This window comes from Carcharodon carcharias, chromosome 19, assembly GCF_017639515.1.
Source record: "Carcharodon carcharias isolate sCarCar2 chromosome 19, sCarCar2.pri, whole genome shotgun sequence".
Lineage (NCBI taxonomy): Eukaryota > Metazoa > Chordata > Chondrichthyes > Lamniformes > Lamnidae > Carcharodon > Carcharodon carcharias.
This window is the reverse complement of record NC_054485.1, coordinates 68,870,703-68,894,609: the sequence shown is the minus strand read 5'-3', so window position 1 is coordinate 68,894,609 and position 23,907 is coordinate 68,870,703. Positions and strand designations below refer to the sequence as shown.

The following is a 23,907-nucleotide window of genomic DNA, read 5'->3' as shown; positions in this document are numbered from 1 at the left end:
GAGTGGGGCGGGGGTGGGTGTGGGGTGGGGGTGAGTGTGGGGCGGGGGGTGGGTGTGGGGTGGGGGTGAGTGTGGGGCTGGGGGTGAGTGTGGGGCGGGGGTGGGTGTGGGGTGGGGGGTGGGTGTGGGGCGGGGATGAGTGTGGGGAAGGGGTGAGTGTGGGGCGGGGGGTGAGTGTGGGGGGGGGGGTGAGTGTGGGGCGGGGGGTGGGTGAGTGTGGGGTGGGGTTGAGAGTGGGGCGGGGTTGAGTGTGGGGCGGGGGTGAGTGAGTGTGGGGCAGGGGTGAGTGTGGGGCGGGGGGTGAGTGTGGGGTGGGGGGTGAGAGTGGGGCGGGGGTGAGTGTGGGGCGGGGGTGAGTGTGGGGCGGGGGGTGAGTGTGGGGCGGGGGTGAGTGTGGGGCGGTGAGTGTGGGGTGGGGGTGAGTGTGGGGCGGGGGGTGAGTGTGGGGTGGGGGTGAGTGTGGGGCGGGGGGTGAGTGTGGGGTGGGGGGTGGGTGAGTGTGGGGTGGGGGGTGAGTGTGGGTGTGGGGGGTGGGTGAGTGTGGGGCGGGGGTGAGTGTGGGGTGGGGGGTGGGTGAGTGTGGGGTGGGGGGTGAGTGTGGGGGTGGGGGGTGAGTGTGGGGCGGGGCTGAGAGTGAGGCGGGGGGGTGAGTGTGGGGCGGGGGTGAGTGTGGGGCAGGGGGTGAGTGTGGGGCGGGGGGTGAGTGTGGGGCGGGGGTGAGTGTGGGGAAGGGGTGAGATTGGGGCGGGGGTGAGAGTGGGGCGGGGGTGAGAGTGGGGCGGGGGTGAGAGTGGGGCGGGGCGTGAGTGTGGGGCGGGGCGTGAGAGTGGGGTGGGGGTGAGAGTGGGGCTGGGGGTGAGAGTGGGGCGGGGGTGAGAGTGGGGCGGGGGTGAGTGTGGGGGGGGGTGAGTGTGGGGGGGGGTGAGAGTGGGGCGGGGGGGTGAGAGTGGGGCGGGGGGTGAGAGTGGGGCGGGGGTGAGTGTGGGGGGGGTGAGAGTGGGGAAGGGATGAGTGTGGGGCGGGGCTGAGTGTGGGGAAGGGGTGAGTGTGGGGCGGGGGTGAGTGTGGGGACGGAGTGAGAGTGGGGCGGGGGTGAGAGTGGGGACGGAGTGAGAGTGGGGCGGGGCTGAGTGTGGGGAAGGGGTGAGTGTGGGGCGGGGGTGAGTGTGGGGACGGAGTGAGAGTGGGGCGGGGCTGTGTGGGGAAGGGGTGAGTGTGGGGCGGGGGTGAGTGTGGGGACGGAGTGAGAGTGGGGCAGGGGTGAGAGTTGGGCGGGGGTGAGTGTGGGGAAGGGATGAGTGTGGGGCGGGGCTGAGTGTGGGGAAGGGGTGAGTGTGGGGCGGGGGTGAGTGTGGGGACGGAGTGAGAGTGGGGCGGGGGTGAGTGTGGGGCGGGCGGTGAGTGTGGTGCGGGGGGTGAGTGTGGGGCGGGGCTGACAGTGGGGCGGGGGTGAGTGTGGGGAAGGGGTGAGTGAGTGTGGGGCGGGGCGGAGAGTGGGGCGGGGGTGAGTGTGGTGCGGGGGGTGAGTGTGGTGCGGGGGGTGAGTGTGGGGCGGGGGGTGAGTGTGGGGCGGGGGTGAGTGTGGGGTGGGGGTGAGTGAGTGTGGGGCGGGGGTGAGTGTGGGGCGGGGGGTGAGTGTGGGGCGGGGGGTGAGTGTGGGGCGGGGGGTGGGTGAGTGTGGGGTGGGGGTGAGTGTGGGGCGGGGGTGAGTGTGGGGCGGGGGTGAGTGTGGGGCGGGGGGTGAGTGTGGGGCGGGGGTGAGTGTGGGGCGGGGGTGAGTGTGGGGCGGGGGTGAGTGTGGGGCGGGGGTGAGTGTGGGGCGGGGGGTGAGTGTGGGGCGGGGGGTGGGTGAGTGTGGGGTGGGGGTGAGTGTGGGGCGGGGGTGAGTGTGGGGCGGGGGTGAGTGTGGGGCGGGGGGTGAGTGTGGGGCGGGGGTGAGTGTGGGGCGGTGAGTGTGGGGTGGGGGTGAGTGTGGGGCGGGGGTGAGTGTGGGGCGGGGGTGAGTGTGGGGCGGGGGGTGGGTGTGGGGTGGGGGTGAGTGTGGGGCGGGGGTGAGTGTGGGGCGGGGGTGAGTGTAGGGTGGGGGTGAGTGTGGGGTGGGGTGTGGGGTGGGGGTCAGTGTGGGGCGGGGGGTGAGTGTGGGGCGGGGGTGAGTGTGGGGAGGGGGTGAGTGTGGGGCGGAGGTGAGTGTGGGGCGGGGGGTGAGTGTGGGGCGGGGGGTGGGTGAGTGTGGGGTGGGGGTGAGTGTGGGGCGGGGGGTGAGTGTGGGGCGGGGGTGAGTGTGGGGCGGTGAGTGTGGGGTGGGGGTGAGTGTGGGGCGGGGGTGAGTGTGGGGCGGGGGTGAGTGTGGGGCGGGGGGTGGGTGTCGGGTGGGGGTGAGTGTGGGGCGGGGGTGAGTGTGGGGCGGGGGTGAGTGTAGGGTGGGGGTGAGTGTGGGGCGGGGTGTGGGGTGGGGGTCAGTGTGGGGCGGGGGGTGAGTGTGGGGCGGGGGTGAGAGTGGGGCGGGGGTGGGTGTGGGGTGGGGGTGTGTGGGGCGGGGGGTGGGTGTGGGGTGGGGGTGAGTGTGGGGCTGGGGGTGAGTGTGGGGCGGGGGTGGGTGTGGGGTGGGGGGTGGGTGTGGGGCGGGGATGAGTGTGGGGAAGGGGTGAGTGTGGGGCGGGGGGTGAGTGTGGGGGGGGGGGTGAGTGTGGGGCGGGGGGTGGGTGAGTGTGGGGTGGGGTTGAGAGTGGGGCGGGGTTGAGTGTGGGGCGGGGGTGAGTGAGTGTGGGGCAGGGGTGAGTGTGGGGCGGGGGGTGAGTGTGGGGTGGGGGGTGAGAGTGGGGCGGGGGTGAGTGTGGGGCGGGGGTGAGTGTGGGGCGGGGGGTGAGTGTGGGGCGGGGGTGAGTGTGGGGCGGTGAGTGTGGGGTGGGGGTGAGTGTGGGGCGGGGGGTGAGTGTGGGGTGGGGGTGAGTGTGGGGCGGGGGGTGAGTGTGGGGTGGGGGGTGGGTGAGTGTGGGGTGGGGGGTGAGTGTGGGTGTGGGGGGTGGGTGAGTGTGGGGCGGGGGTGAGTGTGGGGTGGGGGGTGGGTGAGTGTGGGGTGGGGGGTGAGTGTGGGGGTGGGGGGTGAGTGTGGGGCGGGGCTGAGAGTGAGGCGGGGGGGTGAGTGTGGGGCGGGGGTGAGTGTGGGGCAGGGGGTGAGTGTGGGGCGGGGGGTGAGTGTGGGGCGGGGGTGAGTGTGGGGAAGGGGTGAGATTGGGGCGGGGGTGAGAGTGGGGCGGGTGTGAGAGTGGGGCGGGGGTGAGAGTGGGGCGGGGGTGAGAGTGGGGCGGGGGTGAGAGTGGGGCGGGCGTGAGTGTGGGGGGGGGGTGAGAGTGGGGTGGGGGTGAGTGTGGGGCGGGGGGTGAGAGTGGGGCGGGGGTGAGAGTGGGGCGGGGGTGAGTGTGGGGGGGGGTGAGTGTGGGGCGGGGGGTGAGAGTGGGGCGGGGGGTGAGACTGGGGCGGGGGTGAGTGTGGGGGGGGTGAGAGTGGGGAAGGGATGAGTGTGGGGCGGGGCTGAGTGTGGGGAAGGGGTGAGTGTGGGGCGGGGGTGAGTGTGGGGACGGAGTGAGAGTGGGGCGGGGGTGAGAGTGGGGACGGAGTGAGAGTGGGGCGGGGCTGAGTGTGGGGAAGGGGTGAGTGTGGGGCGGGGGTGAGTGTGGGGACGGAGTGAGAGTGGGGCGGGGCTGAGTGTGGGGAAGGGGTGAGTGTGGGGCGGGGGTGAGTGTGGGGACGGAGTGAGAGTGGGGCAGGGGTGAGAGTTGGGCGGGGGTGAGTGTGGGGAAGGGATGAGTGTGGGGACGGAGTGAGAGTGGGGCGGGGGTGAGAGTGGGGCGGGGGTGAGAGTGGGGAAGAGGTGAGTGTGGGGCGGGGGTGAGAGTGGGGCGGGGGTGAGTGTGGGGAAGAGGTGAGTGTGGGGCGGGGGTGAGAGTGGGGCGGGGCTGAGTGTGGGGCGGGGGTGAGTGTGGGGAAGGGGTGAGTGTGGGGCGGGGGTGAGAGTGGGGCGGGGCTGAGTGTGGGGCTGAGTGTGGGGATGGGGTGAGTGTGGGGCGGGGCTGAGTGTGGGGAAGAGGTGAGAGTGGGGCGGGGGTGAGAGTGGGGCTGAGTGTGGGGATGGGGTGAGTGTGGGGCGGGGCTGAGTGTGGGGAAGAGGTGAGAGTGGGGCAGGGGTGAGAGTGGGGCGGGGCTGAGTGTGGGGCGGGGGTGAATGTGGGGAAGGGGTGAGTGTGGGGCGGGGGTGAGAGTGGGGCGGGGCTGAGTGTGGGGAAGAGGTGAGAGTGGGGCGGGGGTGAGAGTGGGGCGGGGCTGAGTGTGGGGCGGGGGTGAGTGTGGGGAAGGGGTGAGTGTGGGGCGGGGGTGAGAGTGGGGCGGGGGTGAGAGTGGGGCGGGGGTGAGTGTGGGGCGGGGGTGAGTGTGGGGGTGGGGGGTGAGTGTGGGGCGGGGCTGAGAGTGGGGCGGGGGTGAGTGTGGGGAAGGGGTGAGTGTGGGGCGGGGGGTGAGTGTGGGGCGGGGGTGAGTGTGGGGCGGGGGTGAGTGTGGGGCGGGGGTGAGTGTGGGGCGGGGTGGTGAGAGTGGGGCGGGGGTGAGAGTGGGGCGGGGTGGTGAGAGTGGGGCGGGGCAGTGAGCGTGCAGGTCACAGTGTTGGTGTGAGTGTGGTGCTGCTGGTGACAGCGGGGTTGTGGTCGCGGTGTTGCGCTGATCCTGGTGACATTGGGGATTTTCTCTGACAACAGGAAGAGTCGCCCAACATCCAACCTAGTTTCTGATGAAAGGCCGCCTTGAGATGAAATATTAATCTGCTGAGTATTTCCAGCACTTCTTAGTTTTCATTCTAGTTTTTAAAGAAGAGAAACAGACCATTCGGCCCATCTGCTTTCTCACAGGGCCCTGGTGAGACTACACCTGGAGTATAATGTGCAGTTAAGGTCTCCTTCCCTGAGAAAGGATATATTTGCCATAGAGGGAGTGCAGTGAAGGTTCGCCAGACTGATTCCTGGGATGGCAGGATTGTCATGTGCGGAGAAATTGGATTGACTAGACCTGTATTCACTGGAGTTTATTAGAATAAGAGGGGATCTTATTGGAATGGATGAAATTCTGACAGGGCTGGACAGACTGGATGCAGGGATGATGATTCCTCTGGCTGGGGGGGTCTAGAATGAGGGGTCACAGTCTCAGGATACGGAGTGGACCATTTAGGACTGAGATAAGGAGAAACTTCTTCACTCAGAGGGTGGTGAAGCTGTGGAATTCTCTACCACAGAGGGCCAAATCACTGAATATATTTAAGAAGGAAATAGATTTCTTGACTCTAAAGTTGTCAAGGGGTATGGGGTGAGAGTGGGACTATGGCGCTGAGATAGACGATCAACCATGATCATATTGAATGGCGGAGCGGGCTCAAAGGGCTGAATGACCTGCTCCTGCTCCTATTTTCTATGTTTCCCGTCAAATACATTGAAACTATTTGCCTCAACCATTCCCTGTGGGAGCAAGTTCCAAATTCTAATCATTCTCTTGGTGAAGAAGTTTCTCCTGAATTCCTCATTGGATTTATTATTGACCATCTTATATTTCTGGCCCCTAGTTTTGGACTCCCCCACACAAGTGGGAACATCTTCTCCCCATTTACCCCCAAATTCTTAATTTTATAATTCATAATTTTAAAGATTTCTATTATGTCGTCCCTCAGCCTTCTCTTTTCCAGGGAAAAGAGTGCGAGCCTGTTCAGTCTTTCCTGATAGTTACAATCTCTCAATTCTGATCATCCTTATTAATGTTTTTGCACCTTCTCCAGTTCCTTCATGTCCTTTTTCAGTATGGAGATCAGAACTGTGTACAGCTCTCCAAGTGTGGTCTAACCAAGGTTCTGTACTAGTTCAACATAACTTCTCTGTTTTTCAATTCTATTCTTTGAAAAATGGGCCCCAGGGCTACTTTTAACAATTTATGAATCTGTCGTTCTGTCCTTTCACAACTTGTAAATATGACCTTTGGTCCTCCCTAACCTATCCAATTGAAATAATTTGTCCACATGAAGTCACAAACACAAACTGTTGTTATTTTCAAACCTCCATCAAATCACCCCATAGTCTACACTTCCCTAAAGTGCACACACCCAGCTCTTCAAATACAATTACAAAATACTGTGAATGCTGGAAATCTGATACTTATTCAGCAAATGCTGGAAATACTCAGGTCAGGCAACATCTGTAAAGAGGGAAGCAACCTCTCTGCAGCCTTTGACATGCCCGACCACACTATCCTCCTCCTCTAACTCTTCTCTGTTGTCCATTGAGTGGGATCGTTATCGCATGGCTCACTTTTGCCTCTTCAGTAGTAGCCAGAGAATCTCCTGCAATGGTTAATCTTCCCACCCCCATCGCTCTGGAGTCCGACCAAGGGTCTATCCTCAGTCCCCACCTATTTCTCATCCACACGCTGCCCCTGTGTAAAACCATCTGATGACCTGATGTCAGATTCACAGAGGGTCTCTTACAATCTGTCCCATTTTACCTCGAGTCAGAAAGAAATGCCCCTCACCACCAGACAAAACAGAAATCTAGTAGTAAAGGAATGGCAAGCAGACAGCTTCAAGAGGGAGAGAAATGATTTGAGGACAGGGCCATGGAGCGGAGCACCTTAGATCTACAATCTTAACTGGGGCAGGGTCTAAATGGAGGACAGGCCCTTCAGCACCAGTAAGGGAGATGGAGTCAAAACTGGGAGAGTCAAACTTTTATACTTTTACTCCACAGTCTGGAGAAAACAGTCTCTCACCAGTCACAGAAAACCAGTGTAGTCCCATGTTATCCATTTAACCAAGTTAATGGGTGTCTGAGATGGGGGTGGCTGGGGGGGGGAAGGTGGGGGTTGGCGGGTCAAAGAGGGGAATGGGGGTGAATGAGGGGGATGAGGGTTGCAGAAAATGGGGGATGGGAGGTGAAGGAAGTGGGGGATGGGGGGGTGAATGAGGGGGAATGGGGAGGTGAAGGGGGGCATGCGGAGTGAAGGAGGGAGGGTGGGTGTTTGAAAGGGTATGGGTGGTGAAGGGGGGTGTGGGTGGTGAAGGGGGGTGTGGGTGGTGAAGGGGGGTGTGGGTGGTGAAGGAGGGGGGCTGGGGGTGAAGGAGGAGGGGTGGGGGTGAAGGAGGGGGGATGGGAGGTAGAGGCGTTTAAACGGCTGAGATCCTGGTCCCCGCTGCCCGGGGCTGGGATTTACAGGTGCACACCTCCAATTCCAGCCCCGCCCACGTGACAGCCCCTCGGGCTCGCGCTTTCTCAGATTCCAACTACTGAACACGTGGCAGAATTACAACTCCCATCAGGGACCCTGGTCTGGTCTTCCTGTGGCTGCATGGGTAATGTAGTTCCGACTGGGTAAGAGGCTGTGCCCCTCTCTCCTGTCCCCCTTTCCGGTGTATGTGCTGATCTCACCACTGCACGTTATCACTGTCTTGGATGCTGTGGGTCTTCCTCTTCTGATCTGCTGTCAAACACATCAAAGGCTGCACATCCCACACTGATGTTGTCAGTTTGAAAGTGTCCGAGGATGAAGAATATTATTCCCACACTAGAAATCTCTGTCAAACATTTACCGGGGGAACTGAAACAGCAGCTGCAATAAGTGAGGTTTTATTCAGATGGGACAATGACAAGTTTAAATTCCCACCTGATCTGCTGCTCAAAGTCACCTGCATTTCACCGGTCAGTTTCCCAAGCTTCAGGAAACTCATGTTGTTCCAGAAATATTTGGATTGGCTGTGAGAGACGTCAATCAGAGAGCCCACCCACTCTGCCCATTCTCTCCTCTTCCTCATCCACAGCTGGTTCACTTCCTGTAGGGACTGAAAACCAAGTGAGTAGATGGTGAGTGAAGGAACAGAATTTATAATAATTACATCACATAATATCCACACTAATGTTCAGGCAGCCTGACTATCCTGTGGGGAATCAGGTGTGGAAATGCCCCTTATGCTGTGTGAGAAGATCCAGCTGAGAGAGCTGCTTACTGGGTGCTTTGTGCTGAACTGTTTGGCTGGAGCTGTGTGTTGGATATTGAGTGTGTTTATTGGAAGCATTTCCCTTCTGATTTACAGGCTGAGTTTTGTTGATGGGTCATTACTGAATATGAGAAGGTGAGGTGTAATTATCTGGGAGATGCAGAGAAACATTTATTGAAATGTCTTTTAATTCCTTCTTTTAAGATTTTACTGAAGGCCTGGGCCTTTCCCAAAAGCCTGGGCTTGGATTTGATAGTTTTGCCCAGTGCTATGGCTGATAGCTGAATTTGGGATGTGTAGTCTGAGCGAGTGCAGTGTATCTAATTTCCCAGGATAAACTAGAACCCTTCAATCAGCTACACTGAAGCAATATTTTCCTTAGTTTCCAGCACTTCCTGCCCAGTGTGTTTTCTTCAAGTAAGTTTGGAAAACAAGGGGAGAAATTTCAACCTTTCCATTGAATTAACATTTCTGCTCAACTTTTATATTAAACACATACTCTAAGGGTAAAACCGGTCTTCACCAGCACAACTAGAGCTCATAGTGAATTGATAGCCTGTTTTACACTTGTCCGACATCTTTTCCATTGTCCTCATGGTGTCTGGGAAGATAGGGACTGGGTGGAGGAAAGAAAGTAGTCACATTGTCTGCTCCTGGTCACTATCCAGTGTCCCTGCTGGAAACAGATGGTGTGTGACAGTCAAGTGAGGAAAAAAAAAGGACTTCCACAGGGGAATAGCAGACTGGCACTCACTGTGGAATAGTCTCTAACTGAGGAGAGAGAGTTGGAGGAAATCATGTTTCCTTTTCCTGTTTTACAGAAGGATTGCACCGCACCACACCAGAGAATACAGAGAGGATAGACACCGCAGATAGATCCTGACCCTCACTCAAGGAACAACTGCACAACTGGGAAGACATCCAGTTCCTTCATAGCATTGCTCAACACAGAGAAGGTTTGGCGGTGAAACCATCATCTGGGAATTGGTTAGGTCAGATCTGAAACTGGTCAGTGGTGTGGAACCTTCCATCAGAACCAACCTTTCTGAATGTTCAGCTGTAAGCGATTGTTCAGGGTGAGTCTGGGAAGAAGTGTGAGTGGGCTCCAAGTGTGGGGAGAGCTTCAATCATTCATCGAGCCTAATGAGCCACTGACTCATTCCTACAGGTGAGAGGCTGTTCAAGTGTGAGGTGTGTGAGGAGGGCTGAAGTGTGTGAGGAGGGCTCCACAGGCTCATAAAATCTGCTGATACACAAGGTAGAACTGTTCTGACTACTGTGAAGACAAGGGGAGCTATATGAAAGAGAAAAATTTCAATTGTGAGGTTTGAGATAAAGCTCCTTTGGCATCTTCGAGCCTCCTGAGACACCAGAAGAACCACACCGGGGACAAACCCTTCTGGTGTGACGTTTGTGAGATGGCTTTTACACAGTCATCTGATCTCTTGAGGCGCCAGAGTGTTTACGCAAGAGAGAAACCGTTTACATGTGAAGTGTGTGACAAATCATTCTCAAGGTCATCGATCCTCCACGTACATCAACACATTCAGACCAGGGAGAAACTGTTCATGTGTGAGGTGTGCAACAAATCATTCTTTGATGCATCAACCCTCCATAGACATCAAAGCATTCACACTGGAGAGAAGCCATTCAAGTGCGAGGTGTGCAAGAAATCATTCTCACAGTCATGGACCCTCCGTGTACACCAACGCATTCATACAGGGGAGAAACCATTCATGTGCGAAGTGTGCAACAAGTCATTCTCGCAGTCATCGACCCTCCGTGTTCACCAACACGTTCACACAGGGGAGAAACCATTCCCATGCAGATTATGCAACAAGTCATTCCCGAGTTCATCGCAATTCCTCAGGCACCAGAACGTACACACTGGGGAGAGACCATTCACATGTGACGTGTGCAACAAATCATTCTTGAACTTGTCATCCCTCCATCAGCACCAACGCATTCATACAGGGGAGAAACCGTTCACCTGCCAGGTGTGCGACAAGTCTTTCTCACAGTCATCACACCTCCATATACACCAACGCATTCACACAGGGGAGAAACCGTTCACGTGTAAGGTGTGTAACAAGTCATTCTCACGGTTAGCGCACCTCCGCATTCACCAATACAGTCACACAGGGGAGAAACCATTCACATGTGAGGTGTGCGACAAGTCATTCTCACAGTTAGCGAGCCTCCGCATTCACCAACGCATTCACACAGGGGCGAAACCATTCACATGTGAGCTGTGCAACAAGTCATTCTCACAGTCGTCAAGCCTCCGCATTCACCAACGCATTCACACAGGGGAGAAACCGTTCACATGTGAGGTGTGCGACAAATCATTCTCACGGTTAGCGAGCCTCCGCCAACACCAACACAGTCACACAGGGGAGAAACCGTTCACATGCAAGGTGTGCAATAAGTCATTCTCTCGGTTAGCACACCTCTGCCAACACCAACGCAGTCACACAGGGGAGAAACCTTTCACATGCGAGATGTGCAACAAGTCATTCTCACAGTTAGCGAGCCTCCGCATACACCAACGCATTCACACAGGGGAGAAACCATTCACATGCGAGGTGTGTGACAAGTCATTCTCACAGTCATCAAGCCTCCGCATGCACCAACGCAGTCACACAGGGGAGAAACCATTCACATGCGAGATGTGCGACAAGTCATTCTCGCAGTTAGCAAGCCTTCGCAAACACCAACGGAGTCACACAGGGAGAAACTATTCATATGCGAGGTGTGCGACAAGTCATTCTTGCAGTTAATGACCCTCCATGGACACCAATAAATTCACACTGGGGAAAAGCCATTCATATGTGAGGTGTGTAAAAAATCATTCTCCAAGTCATCGACTCTCCGTACACATCAGCGCATTTACATAGGGGAGAAACCATTCACATGCAGGTTATGCAGCAAGTCATTACTGAATTCATTGCAATTCCTCATGCACCAACACAAAAATTGAAAGGAATACCCGAGAGACCGATTTCTCCAAGGGCTAGGTCATTGGAATGGGATCAAATTCAGTTGCAAATAAAAATATTGGAACTAGTGGCAGCAGAAAAAGAAAGAGCAGAGAAAGAACGAAAAGGAAAGAAAAAGGGAATTCCAAAGGGGACAGACAGAAAGGCAGGAGAGAGAAAGAAAACAGGAAATGGAATTAGAAATGGCGAGGTTGGAAAAGGGGGAAAAGAGAAAAAGAGAGAGACGGAGAATTCCAGCTTAAAATGCTGGCAGTTAAAATAGAAATACCAGATGGTGAGGGAGGACTTATTTCCAGATCAGAACTCAGTGGAGAGATGTTTAAATTTGTGCAAGCTCTTCCAAAGTTTGAAGAAAAAAATGTTGAAGGATTTTTTTTTAAATTTGAGAAAATAGTTAAACAGATGAAATGGCCACAGGAAAACTGGACATTGCTGTTAAAATCTAGGTTGGTGGGTAGAGCACATGAGGTTTATGCTTCACTGTCAGAAGAAATGTTGGTGAACTATGATATAGTAAAAAAGGCTATTTTGAGTGCATGGTTCCTGAAGCATACAGGCAGAAATTTAGGAATATGAGGAAACAGCCTGGGCAAACTTATATTGAGCTTGAGAAAGTAAAACAAAGTAATTTTGACCGGTGGATATGGGAATTAAAGGTAGAGATGACTGATGCAGTTCTAAGAGAAGTAAATCTTTTGTAATAATTTAAAGAATCAATTTATTCGATAGTGAGAACTCGTGGAGGAACAGAAGGTTGAAACGGCAAGACAAGCAGGAGAGATAGCTGATCTTTATGAGTTAGTTCATAGATCTAAACTTTTTTTCATCACTGTTTTAAATCAGAGACGGATAGAAACTGGGAAGGTGGGTAGTCAGGGAAGGGAAGGAGAGGTGGAAATTCCCAGGAAGTTTTTTTTCTCAGAATGAAAAGGAAAGTGCTGAGGGTAGAAAATTGAGGTGTTTTCATTGTAATAAAGTTGGACACATGAAGTCAGTGTGTTGGAAGTTACAGAGAAAATCTGTTGGGATTATTTGGGTGCAGAAAGTACTGGAAATAAAAGTACTGTGGGTTTTGAGGTTCAGGCACAGGAAAAAACAGTTGTTTGTGCACAGGTAAAGCAGGAAGAATCAGTGATAGGTAAAGAAGTGGGATGTGTTCACAATTTACCCAAGGGAGTTCTGAGGAGCAGGTTGCAGAAATATTTAACAATTTTGTATGTGAAGGGGAAGTCTTTCCATGTGTACTGAGTGGAATAGGTAAGGATATTAAAATTTTAAGAGACATGGGTTAGTTAATCCTTAATGTTGTGGGATAGGGATATTTGTTGCTCAGAGGGAGTATTGCAAGGACAGGTGGGGTATATGGAGATGCTAAACCTATTCCATTTCTGAAAGGTAAAGTTAAAGAGTAAGTAGAAAACAAGTGAGGTGATTGTTGGAGTAGTGGAAAAATTTCCCATTGTAGGGGTTCAGTTAATTGTAGGTAATGACATAACTGGGTCACAGTTGCCAGTGATGCCGATGGTAGTTGAGCAGCCTGTAGAGGTGTTTTCTCCAGAAGTGTTGTAGAGAGAACATCCTGGATTGTTTCCAGATTGTGTGATAACAAGATCACAGGCTCACAGGTTGAAACAGGAAGTTAGAAGGCAGGGAGGAGGTGTGGAAGTCTAATTAACTGACACCGTTTTTGCTAAGATTGTTCAGGAAGAAAGATTGGAGGATAATACAGCTGAGGTATTTAGCTCAAGGCAGCTGGTAGAGTTACAGAAGAAGGATATGCAAACAGAACAGTTATATCAGACAACTTACTCAGAAACAGAGGCAGAATGTATTCCAGAATGATATTACCTTAAGAGTAATGTTTTAATGAGAAAATGCCGGCCTTATCACGTTTCAGCAAAGTTTTCAACTGGAGGGAAGTGCATCAAATTGTTATACTCATTTGGATATAAAAATGAGATCCTGAGAATAGCTCATGAAATTCCAATGGGAGGACATTTAGAAATTAGAAAGACACAGGCGAAAATACAAAAACATTTTTATTAGTCTGGATTGTATAGAAATGTGGTTAAGTTATGTAGAACATGTCACACATGTCAGGTGATGGGGAAGCCACAAGCAGTGATTAGGTTGGCACCTTTAATTCCAATTCCAGCATTGAAGAACCTTTTACTAGGGTCATGATTGATTGTGTCGGACCCCTCCCTAATTCTATAAGTGGAAATCAGTACTTGCTGATCATAATGGTTATGTCTACATGGTTTCCTGAAGCAATACCTTTGAGAAATATTACAACAAAGAGAATTGTGGAGGTGTTGACTAAATTTTTTACAAGATATGGTTTACCAAAAGAAATACAATCAAATCAAGGTTCAAATTTCAGGTCACAGCTGTTTAAGGAAGTAATGAACAGTTTGGGGATAAAACAGTTTAAGTCAACAACTTACCATCCTGAGTCACAAGGGGCTCTGGAAAGATGGCATCAAACTTTAAAAACTATGATGAGGGCATATGGCCAGGACGATCCACAGGATTAGGATAGGAGAATCCCTTCTTGTTATTTACTATTAGCGATGCTCCTAATGCATCGACTGGTTTTAGTCCTTTTGAGCTAGCCCATGGTCATGAGGTAAGAGGACCACTGAAATTGATTCATCTGAAATCGGGTCAAAATTCAGAAACGGCACTCCTGGGCTATGTATTAAAGATTGGACAGAGTATGAGAGTTAACTAAGGAACATTTAAAGATATCACAGCAAGTAATGAAAGTGAAGGCAGATAGGAAAACTACAGCTCGTGGTTTTGTTGATGAGGCAAAAGTGCTAGTTCCGTTACCGGTACTGGGTGACTTATTAAAGGCAAGGTTTAATGGGCCTTACAGGATTGAAAAGAAGCTGAGTGAAGCAAATTATTTAACAAGTACTCGAGATATAAGAACGAAACATAAGGTGTGTCATGTAAATATGCTTAAAAAGTACTTTGACAGGAAAGAGGACCAAAAGAAGGTATTAGTGGTGGTAGATAAAGAAAAAGGTAGAAATGAAGGATTCTGAAATTTATCTTCCGCTAATCAAATTGGATAATAAGGTTGAAGTGGGAGCTCCATCACCGTCCTTACTTTCAATGATCAGATGAGATTTCACTGGTTTATTCGAGCATATGTGAGGCGGGGAGGGGGTGGCGGGGTCGTGTTATTCAGAATAAGAGGTTGTGGTGGAAGAATTAATCCAGGTTGGTGTTTTGGTTCAAGCTGGATTATTTTCAAGACAGCTCCTCAGTGCTACTGACTTCTAAGTCGCTTCCACACAAAGTGTTCCAGCTGTATCTTTTTATTCTGTTTAGGTGGGATAATCAATGCCCATCACCTGTTTAACTAGCAATTGTCTTTAACAAGGTGATTGCTATGCAGTGTGATTATTTATACATTTACAGATTCCCCTCTTTTTAAATGAAAACTTTGAAAAATAAACCTTAAAGAACATTTTTTTAAACAAACAGAAGGAAATAATGTCATGTTTTTCCACATCTTTAGTTCCCATATTTCCTTTACCAAATATATACATACATGAACAAAAAAGCTTTTTTTTATTGCATCGTTATAAAATAAGACACGCCTCTTCCAATATATTTAATGATTTCTTAGAGCAGGTGCTTCTTTTTGTAAAACAGTCTGATAGTTGGTGACTTGTGTCCACCCATTTTATCTTAGAGATCTCCCTTCTCTCTAACATTTCTTTTATGCTGGCTAGGTCTATTCTTAGTCTTTTTTCAGTGACACTTTGTGGAATGAAAATTATCCCAAAGAGACCGATTATCAACATAACATTCTATGGGCAAACATTTCTCACATTGCCCCTGATATAATATTTCTGTCAGTACATTGGATAAGTAAGCCCCCATATCTAATGCTTCTACCAAGGCCAGTGTTTCAGCAGCTAAGGTGCTTTTCATGACTTTTTTTATTTTCTTGGCCTCCCAAGCCAGTGGGCAACACTTATCATTCTTTTCCACCAAGAATATGATAAACCCTGCTGCGTTAGAGTAACCATCTGAAAGATTGGCATGTGAAGAATCGCTAAAAATGACCAATCGCACATCTTCTGGATCACCCAAGGCTGGAAACTTGAGCACACATCTCTCAGAATTTAATTTTTTAAGTGTTTTATTTGCTCTCAGAATTTGCTCAACTGTAGCATGTTCCATCATGGTACTCAGCTCCAACACATCATAACTAGCGTCAGGCCTAGTCTGAATGCACAACCAATTCAGCTGCCCAATCAAACTTCTTAACTGTTCTGTTTCTTCCTTGGTAGCAGGATCTCTTTTTGTGAAGATCTAACCCGAGTTATTGGAATATGATTAATATTTTCTAGATAAGATTTTTGATTCAATGTCACTCCTAACTTGCTCTGCTTAATGTCTAAATCTATGTATTTAAAGGCCCCTCAAGCCTGACTTCCGACCTGAATTCCTTTATCTTCGCGATTACACATTGTTCAAATTCGACAGAGCCTCCCCACAGGAAACCATCAACATGCAAGATTCCAGCTAGTTTCTCCTTATGGTACCAGTAGAACATCACGGAGTCTGCCTTTAACTGAATGCAACCTGTTTTCAACAGGACAGACCTCACGGAAAAATATCATCAACCCATAAACACACTTGTTCAATTTTCACATCTCTCCCTCTACATCCCCGGCTTCTTTGGCCGGTTTCAAAAAAACTTCCCTTTGAAACTCCTCCCCCTGTAAAAACACAGCCTATATATCAATCGTTTTGCACTCCCAGGAATAGGATGCCAAAATAGTTAAATAAACCTTCCAACTCACTTTCCCTGCAGTAGGCGAATCTACTCTGACATCCTGATCTCCTAGTCTCTTTTCAAAGCCTCGGGCTACTAATCTCGCTTTGGCCTTATATGTGCCGTCTGGGAGTACCTTTCCTATACAGATCCATCTGTGAGATAAAGCTGGCTGTCCTCTTGTCAGGTATTTCAGAATATACCCAAATTCCTCCCAACTTTCCAATTCTTTCCGTTTCGCTTCCTTTATCAGCTTATTTTCCAATTTATTAGCAACTACTAGAATCTCTTGGTCACAGGGACTTCTACTCTTATTGAGATTGCTAGCTTGCTCTCTAGTCCTTCTTGTTAAGCTATAGCCTCTATTCTCCCTTTCTGCACTGCTATATGATCATCCTCCCATGTGAGCAGAACCCCGTTTGCAAGTCCTTGATTTTTTTCTAGGGTCACAACCACTTTCTGGTCCACTTCAGAACTCAGACTGCACTTTCTGGGTTTCCACATCTTTACCTCGGTTTGCCAATCGATAGGTCTTTTCTCCTGTCCTTCATCCTGCACATTTTACCAATGTTTGTATTTATCAGTGGCCTTACCTGCTCTCCCTGTGATGGTGGCATCCCTCCACATACTGGTCCCTTCTGGCATGTAAGTTACCTTTGTTCCTACTTTGGGTAGTTGCCCTTTTGGATGAATAGCGTTATCCTGTACCTCAGTATTACTTTGTTCATAGTCAGTCAACCCTGCATCTGCCTTCGTCTGCTCCTCGTAACTACCCAGTCTGTGTGTATGTGAAGTACATGGTGCTTCCTCGTGTTCTATATCCTGTTCAGAACCTGTAAAGGAATAGACAGCACCAATTAACTCTGAAGAATGTACCCTAACAGTTTGATTGCCGTGTTGCACAATTACTACTTTCCCATCATTCCCTATTATCTTGCCAGGCCCTTTCCACTCTTTCTGGCCTTCCCTCTTATAATATACCACATCTCCTTGTCTAAACTGCATTCCCAATGGTCTTATGCGGTGCCGTAGGGCCTGCCGAATTTTCTCCGAAACCTCAGCTTTAATTAAAGCTTTTCTGCCCGCATGCAAAGCATTGCGATGAGCAGAAAAGGTGGATCTAATGCTGGTCCCTTCTAGAGCAGGGGGAGCATCTGACAACACTGAAGGGAACTTTGGATTTCTTCCATACACAAACCGATACAGACTGTACCCCACAACCATTTGCAGAGAGTTCTTTGCATGCACCGCCCATGCTAGCACCATTTGCAATTTACAATCTGGTTGATCAGCCAATATTTTATGTAACATGTCGTCTATTACCGCATGGTTTCTTTCGCAAAGACCATTATTAAAACAGGCTCTCAGCTGCAGTGTGCATAACTATGATGTTTAAATTTCCATACATATCTCGAAATTCATCATTGGTGAATTCCCCACCATTATCTGTGAGGAACGTCGTTGGTGTTTCTAATCCTGTTGCTACCCATTTCTCCATTACCTCATCGGCAATGGTCCTTTTGTCTTTACTATGTATCACAGTAGATACGCTAAATCTGGTTGCCATATCTATGAAGTGTATTAAAAAAAAAATCCCTATCCTTGTCCCAAACAAATTGACCATTCCCACATCTCAGAGCAGAGTTTTCAGTTTCTGTGGTGCCGGATGTGCAAACTGTCTCTGTAATTTCCAAACGATCTTTTTATCCACCAAATTTTTATTCTCAACCATTAACAAAACTTCATGAACTTTTTGATGAGAAATCTCTGGCTTCCTTAGTGGCTCTCAGCCATTAACAAAACTTCATGAACTTTTTGATGAGAAATCTCTGGCTTCCTTAGTGGCAAGCAGTAATGGCCTAAAACGTAGATCCACATTTTTTCCAAACACGACTACTCTAACATTCTTCATATCTAGCTTCATCTGAGCCGCCTTCATCGCAGATCGACTCAATAGCGGTATCTCACTAGAAACCACATCAGGACTGATAAACGGATTGATCCCTGCTATTTTACAAGGAAGAACCACCCGTTTGGAGGATGTTAATGTATTGCCATCTCCGAACCTGAAGCAGGCAGAGCTTTCATATTCCTTGACCTTCTGCAGGTCTGCATCATCAAGAGACTCCAGATAGCAGTCAAGCCAATCCATGCTGCACACCGTAGAAGTGCAACCACTGTCCAGAACTGCAGGAAGGAATGTACATCAAGATACTCATCACCGTATTCAAACTCTCAGTGATCAATATAATTCCATTGTGACAGTGACCATCATCATTTTCAGTTTCAGATGAATTCGTCTCATGGGTCACTTCAAAAACACGATTCCTTCGCTGTGGGCAGTTCACCTCGTAATGATACTGAGAATCATACCAAAAACACCGATTAACCATTCCCCATGCATTTTTTGGGTTTAAATGCCTATGGTCACTGTCCCAGACTCACTTTTTGTCCCGACTCTCAAATTGGCTAGGGTTACAATTTTCAGACCTCTTGTCATTAGCCCTATCTTTGTATTGGCATCTTCATCTAATATTTGGTTGACCTCAAAATTTAGCCACCATTGAATCCTCTATCCTTTGTTTCACAGCATATTTGTTCGCATTTGCTAAGAAAGTGGCAGGGAACGACTGTTTCCCCAGAAATCTTTTTAGGGCAGCAGCCATTTGATCTAGAAGAGATTCTTTCCCTTGGAACTGAACTCCTGTTAGTACTAAAAGACTATCAACGTGGGAAATGCGAGCGCAGTCCAGTAATTTAAATGCCAATACAGATTCCGGAATTTCAAGTTCAAATCTCTGTAGTCTCCTGTGCCATTTATCAAAATCCATGATATATTCTTCCATGGACTGATGATCTGATTTCCTAAACCTATTAAAGATTGTCCAATCATATGCTTTCAATAACTCATCCTTTTTGTAAAACTTATCCAAAAATTGTTACAGAAGGTTCAATCCCTCTTCATGATCCAAATCATCCACTTTCCATTCTGAAAATACTTTACTCCTTATCTTACTTTTGGTTAGTAATGATAATGCCAAAGCCATACCTTGCTTCTTCTGGGGTATGGAAGTAACCTGGGTCCACATTTTGACTTTAGCCTTCCATTGCTGATAAGGTTCAGAGTAAAAAAAAAATTGGTGGATAATCAAAGCTTGCGATTTTGCACTGTCCTTCTGCCATTCCGTAACTTAAATGGTCAGCAACAGTAAACTTCTTTTCCCTCAGAGGATTAAAACAAAAATCTTCATATACAGCAACTGATCAGCAAAGCTTAAAACCATTCTCTGCTACCATGTTACTCACAATAAGAGGTTGTGGTGGAAGAATTAATCCAAGCTGGGCTTTTGGTTCAAGCTGGTTTATTTTCCAGACAACTCCTCAGTGCTACTAACTTCCAAGTAGCTTCCACACAAAGTGTTCCAGCTGTATTTTTTGATTTTATTTAGATGGGATAATCAATGCCCATCACCTGTTTAACTAGCAGTTGTCTTTAACAAGATAAAAGCAAAAAACTGCAGATGCTGGAAATCCTTTAACATGATTGCCATGCAGTGTGATTATATATACATTGACAAGTCGCACACGTATCCTTAGATGACATACGAACTCCTCCGATCAATTACACATCGTTATTCTTATACGTTCCTGATAAGTGGTTTATTTGCATCTACCAATCACAGATTAACACAAGTCATTACTATACCATGATTCACTAATCAAATTCACACATACAAGAATTAGATTACCCTATCACAATAAAGCATGTCCTTAGCAGGTTAGGATTTTACCGTTACTCTACCTACAATTTACAATAGACAAAGCACATCTTGTGGCTTATCAAGGAACCCCCACTCTGTCTAGTTCTGTATTTTCTGCTGACAGCTGCATTCTGAATCTTCACCGTGCATTTTAGTCACGGTCTCTATATTTAACCCCACAAGGATCCTTCCTCTATCATACTTCCCCTTCAAGAGGTACTTGAAAATTTAAATGTAATATTGAGTTACCTTCCAGACAAGTGTCAAAGTGATTTGGAGAAGATATTGCAGTCACGGTTCAAAAAAAATTTGTATTTCATGATGAACAGCGTATTGTTGGGTCTCCCAGGCTCTCTCTTCCCACATATTCTTTATCTCCTGGATTTTTATTTGAGAATCAGCCTTGAGCTGTCGAAATGCTGCCTTCTTAAGTTGTGACCTTGAGCTGTTCTGCCAGACAATGAAGGCCGATTGTTTTCATTCCGGGAGGTCACATATTTGAGCGTCATGTTCGTCGAGCCAGTCCTGGTGATAATGATGCTCGAACCCAATGGTCTAGACACAGGAGTTCAGTACAGCTGACTTTATTTGATCCCATTGTTCAGGAAGTGAGTTGGATGTGTGAAGATTTTCCAGATTGGTCATGAGCTGCACCTGGAATTCCTCTCTTCAGTCAGGCAGTTTTAGGACTGAGATATTGATCTTCTTCCTCTTAGACTTTTGGACATTATGATGACTTGGTGCTGGGTGGATGTTCATCACCAGTTGAACAAGTCGATGATCTGTGCAGCTGTCATCAGTCCCCCACATGGATCGAGTGATACAGACATCACTTAGAACTTTGACTTGGCTTTAGACCTCCCAGAGGAACCTCCGACATGGTCTTTGTTACCAGACAAATCCAAGAAAAATGTCGAGAACAACATTAGGAATTCTTCATTCCATTCATCGATGTGACCAAAGCGTTTAACTCAGTAAATCGCGAGGCTCTGTGGATTGTGCTCCAATGATTTGGATGTCCAAGAATCTTCTTCACAATCCTGCAATTGCTTCATGATGATATGACTGCAACTGTCTTGAGTGGGAGATCTGAAACTGAAGCCTTCAAAATCCAGACTGGTGTCAAGCAATGTTGTGTGATAGCCCCCATTCTATTTACAATCTACCTGACAGTGACTATTCACCTTATCAAAGATCAACTGCCCTCTGGAGTCAGTATTAAAAACCGTCAAGATGGGGAACTCATTTACCTTAGTTGCCTCTGTGCCAAAACTAAACTGACCACCATAGATACACATGATCTACAGTTTGCAGATGACTGCAATGTCACTGCCCACTCTTTAACAGATTTACAAACCATTCTCGATTTCTCCAACTCTACATACAAGAAACCCGGCCTGTCTTTGAACGTTGCCAAGTCAAAATTCAAATATCAACACACACCTGGTCAGCTAAACTGTAAGATTTCTGGGTTCTGGACCACCGATACCTAAATAGGCAGTTGACTATTCGCATGTAAGTTTATAAAGAAACAACAGTTTAGATATGATACATTAACTAATTAGACAGAAAAAAACGTATATGACCGGTAACAGCTTGTGATAACAGCATTCCGCTTTCTAATCAAAGTGTTAGGAAACTCTTCCCTCGATCTCTCGACCTTCCTCCTCCTCCTTTGGTCCATCTTCCATCTGAAGAAAACAGCTGCCCAACGAGCACTGCCACCTCAGCAGTACCTCACCAGTATGACACCAATCTATGTACCCTTTTTTGGGGGTCTGGTAACTTACCCAGTGTCAATCATCTAACTATTCTGACCAATGGATACAGGACAGGTACTCCAAACGTCAGGGTGGTTACCACCCGCCTTGTGCGTCACCCCCCTCGAGGTCAGCTTTTTAGTTTACATCTTGCTGAGGGTCATATCCTGGTCCTTTTTAAACAATTGCATAGATAAGGGGGTACAGGAGACGCCATCTTAACACAGTAATGACAGCATGAACTAAGTGACCTTGCCTGTTCCCACAGACTGTTTAAAAATTGTTGCCTTTTTAAAAAGCTTTTTAGGGGGTGTTATATTATGCAGAAAATATCTGTTTAACCAAGACCCCAATTTCTTACAAAACATTCCATCCCCCATATATGTTGAAGTAGAGACTCTGGAATGTGTTGAGCACTTCCCAGACCTCAACAGCCACCTCTCTCAAAAGGCCGCCATCGACGAGGATATCCAATACCGGATTAGCTGTGCCAAACTAATGGCACAGTGATATTGTCACTGGACTAGTAATGCAGAGACCCAGCGTAACGCTCTGGGGACCCAGGTTCAAATCCTGCCATGGCAGATGGTGGAATTTGAATTCAATAAAAATCTGGAATTAAAAGTCTAATGGTGACCGTGAACCATAGTTTCTTGTTGTAAAAACCCATCTGGTTCACTAATGTCCTTTAGGGAAGGAAATCTGCCACCCTCACCTGGTCTGGCCTACATGTGACTCCAGACCCACAGCAATGTTGTTGACTCTTAAATGCCCTCTAAACATGGGCAGTTTGGGATGATAAATCCCACTAATCGTCGCCTAGCCAGCGATGCCCACATCCCATGAATGAATTTAAAAAACTAAGGCAACAAGTGTTTGACTGCAACAAAAACAAAAATAGCGGGAAAAACTCAGCAGGTCTGACAGCATCTACGGAGATGAACACGGTTGACATTTCGAGTCCGTATGACTGTTCATCAGAATGAAGAATCTCTGTTCTGATGAAGAGTCATACGGACTCGAAACGTCAACTGTATTCCTCTCTGCAGATGCTGTCAGACCTGCTGAGTTTTTCCAGCTATTTTTGTTTTTGTTTCAGATTTCCAGCATCCGCAATATTTTGCTTTTATCTAAGTGTTTCACTGCAGCGGTTTGGACTGCAGAGATTCAGGAAGGCGGGTCACCACCATCTTCTCAAGAGATATTCTCGATGGGCAGTAAATGCTGCCTTTGATCAGGAAGGAAGAGAATAAAGGTATCGATGGCTACAGAGCTACTCAGGGAGTGGGGGTGAGTTCCTACAGAACTGAGTTCCCTCAGCCCATCATACCTCAATGTAATAACGGTGTGATATGTTCACCTTACACTCTTCCAAGACTCATTTCATGTTCTGGGAAAGATCTTGAGTCATTTTCAAATGCTTTGTTATTTTGGTTGATTTAAAGTTTGGTTTGAGCTGAATATTGTGATTTTTATCTGCTGTTTTATCAATCTTCTGTATAGATTTATAACTGAAAATAAATTCATTCTTTTAGCCTAACCCAAACTCCCTGATTTATGAGCTCGGTGTGTTCCTATTCACTGAAACACTCAGGAGCTTACAGTAAGAGTCTTGTACACAATATATTGACCAGTGTCACTGTGGGCTGGTATACTTTCTCCATCAATGGATTTATCATTTTCAGTTCACAGGAAGCAGAGCATTTCCCTAAGACAGAAAGACTTGCATTTATATGTCAACTTTCAGAAGCACAGGACATCTGAAAACACTTGCCAATGAGCACTTTATGAAGTGTGGTTATTTTTGTAATGTAGGAAACGTGGCAGCAGATTTGTGTACAGCAAGCTCCCACAAACAACAACATGATAATGACCAAATAATCTGTTTATGTGATGTTGATTGCAGGATCCATATTGGCCAGGACATCAAGGATAACTCCCCTGCTCTTCTAAAACATAGCATCAGATATTTTACATTCACCTGAGAGGGCAGGTTTGCCTCATCTGAAAGGTGGTACCTCTGACAGTGCAGTGCTTCCTCAGTACTGCACTGGAGTGTCAGCCTCAGTGCTCAAGTCTCTGGAGCGAAGCTTGAACCCACAACCTTCTGACTCAGAGATGAGAGTGCTACCAAAGCCATGAATGACGGTAACTTATAATATTCCTGTTGTATTTGATTCAGTTTCTAAGGGGTTAAGTCCCAAGGCTATGTACAGAATGCTTTTCCCCTGTAACTCTTTCAAGTACAAACACGTTTCCATCTGTTCCTATTCAGATGAAATTACATTGTTTGCCATTGTGAGATTTGAACTCTGGATCTTGAGGTTACAAGCCCTGTACCATAACCACTTGGCTATTTAGGCCAAGCTGTTTTCCTTGTCAACTGGCAACCTGAAAGTTTGATTTGATTTAAAGTGGTAACTAGTCAGAGCTGCAGGTGTCAGTGTTGTCTTTGTGTCCAGGTTCCTGAAGCTGTGAAAGGTGGTAAAGCCCCTGTGTCAGCTGGAAAGGACATCTTAAGGGATTGTCTTCAATCAGTACTGCTGATTAACCATTCTGCTTTCATTCA

General features: G+C 48.6%; 2 protein-coding genes across 2 annotated transcripts in view; one reads left to right on the top strand and one right to left on the bottom strand.

Annotated features, from left to right (window-relative positions):
• The window catches only part of LOC121291757 (zinc finger protein 271-like), a 55,921-nt gene that overhangs the window by 26,088 nt on the left and 5,926 nt on the right, over positions 1–23,907 (bottom strand). The window contains exon 2 of the mRNA XM_041213277.1: positions 16,411–16,650. The gene's annotated coding sequence lies outside the window, so the exon portion shown is untranslated. The remainder of the gene's footprint in view (positions 1–16,410; positions 16,651–23,907) is intronic.
• LOC121291758 (zinc finger protein 271-like) lies at positions 7,847–11,375 on the top strand. Its single transcript, XM_041213278.1, has 2 exons — positions 7,847–7,883; positions 8,839–11,375. The coding sequence occupies exon 2, from the start codon at positions 9,436–9,438 to the stop codon at positions 10,795–10,797; it is 1,362 nt and encodes a 453-aa protein (XP_041069212.1). The 5' UTR covers positions 7,847–7,883; positions 8,839–9,435; the 3' UTR covers positions 10,798–11,375.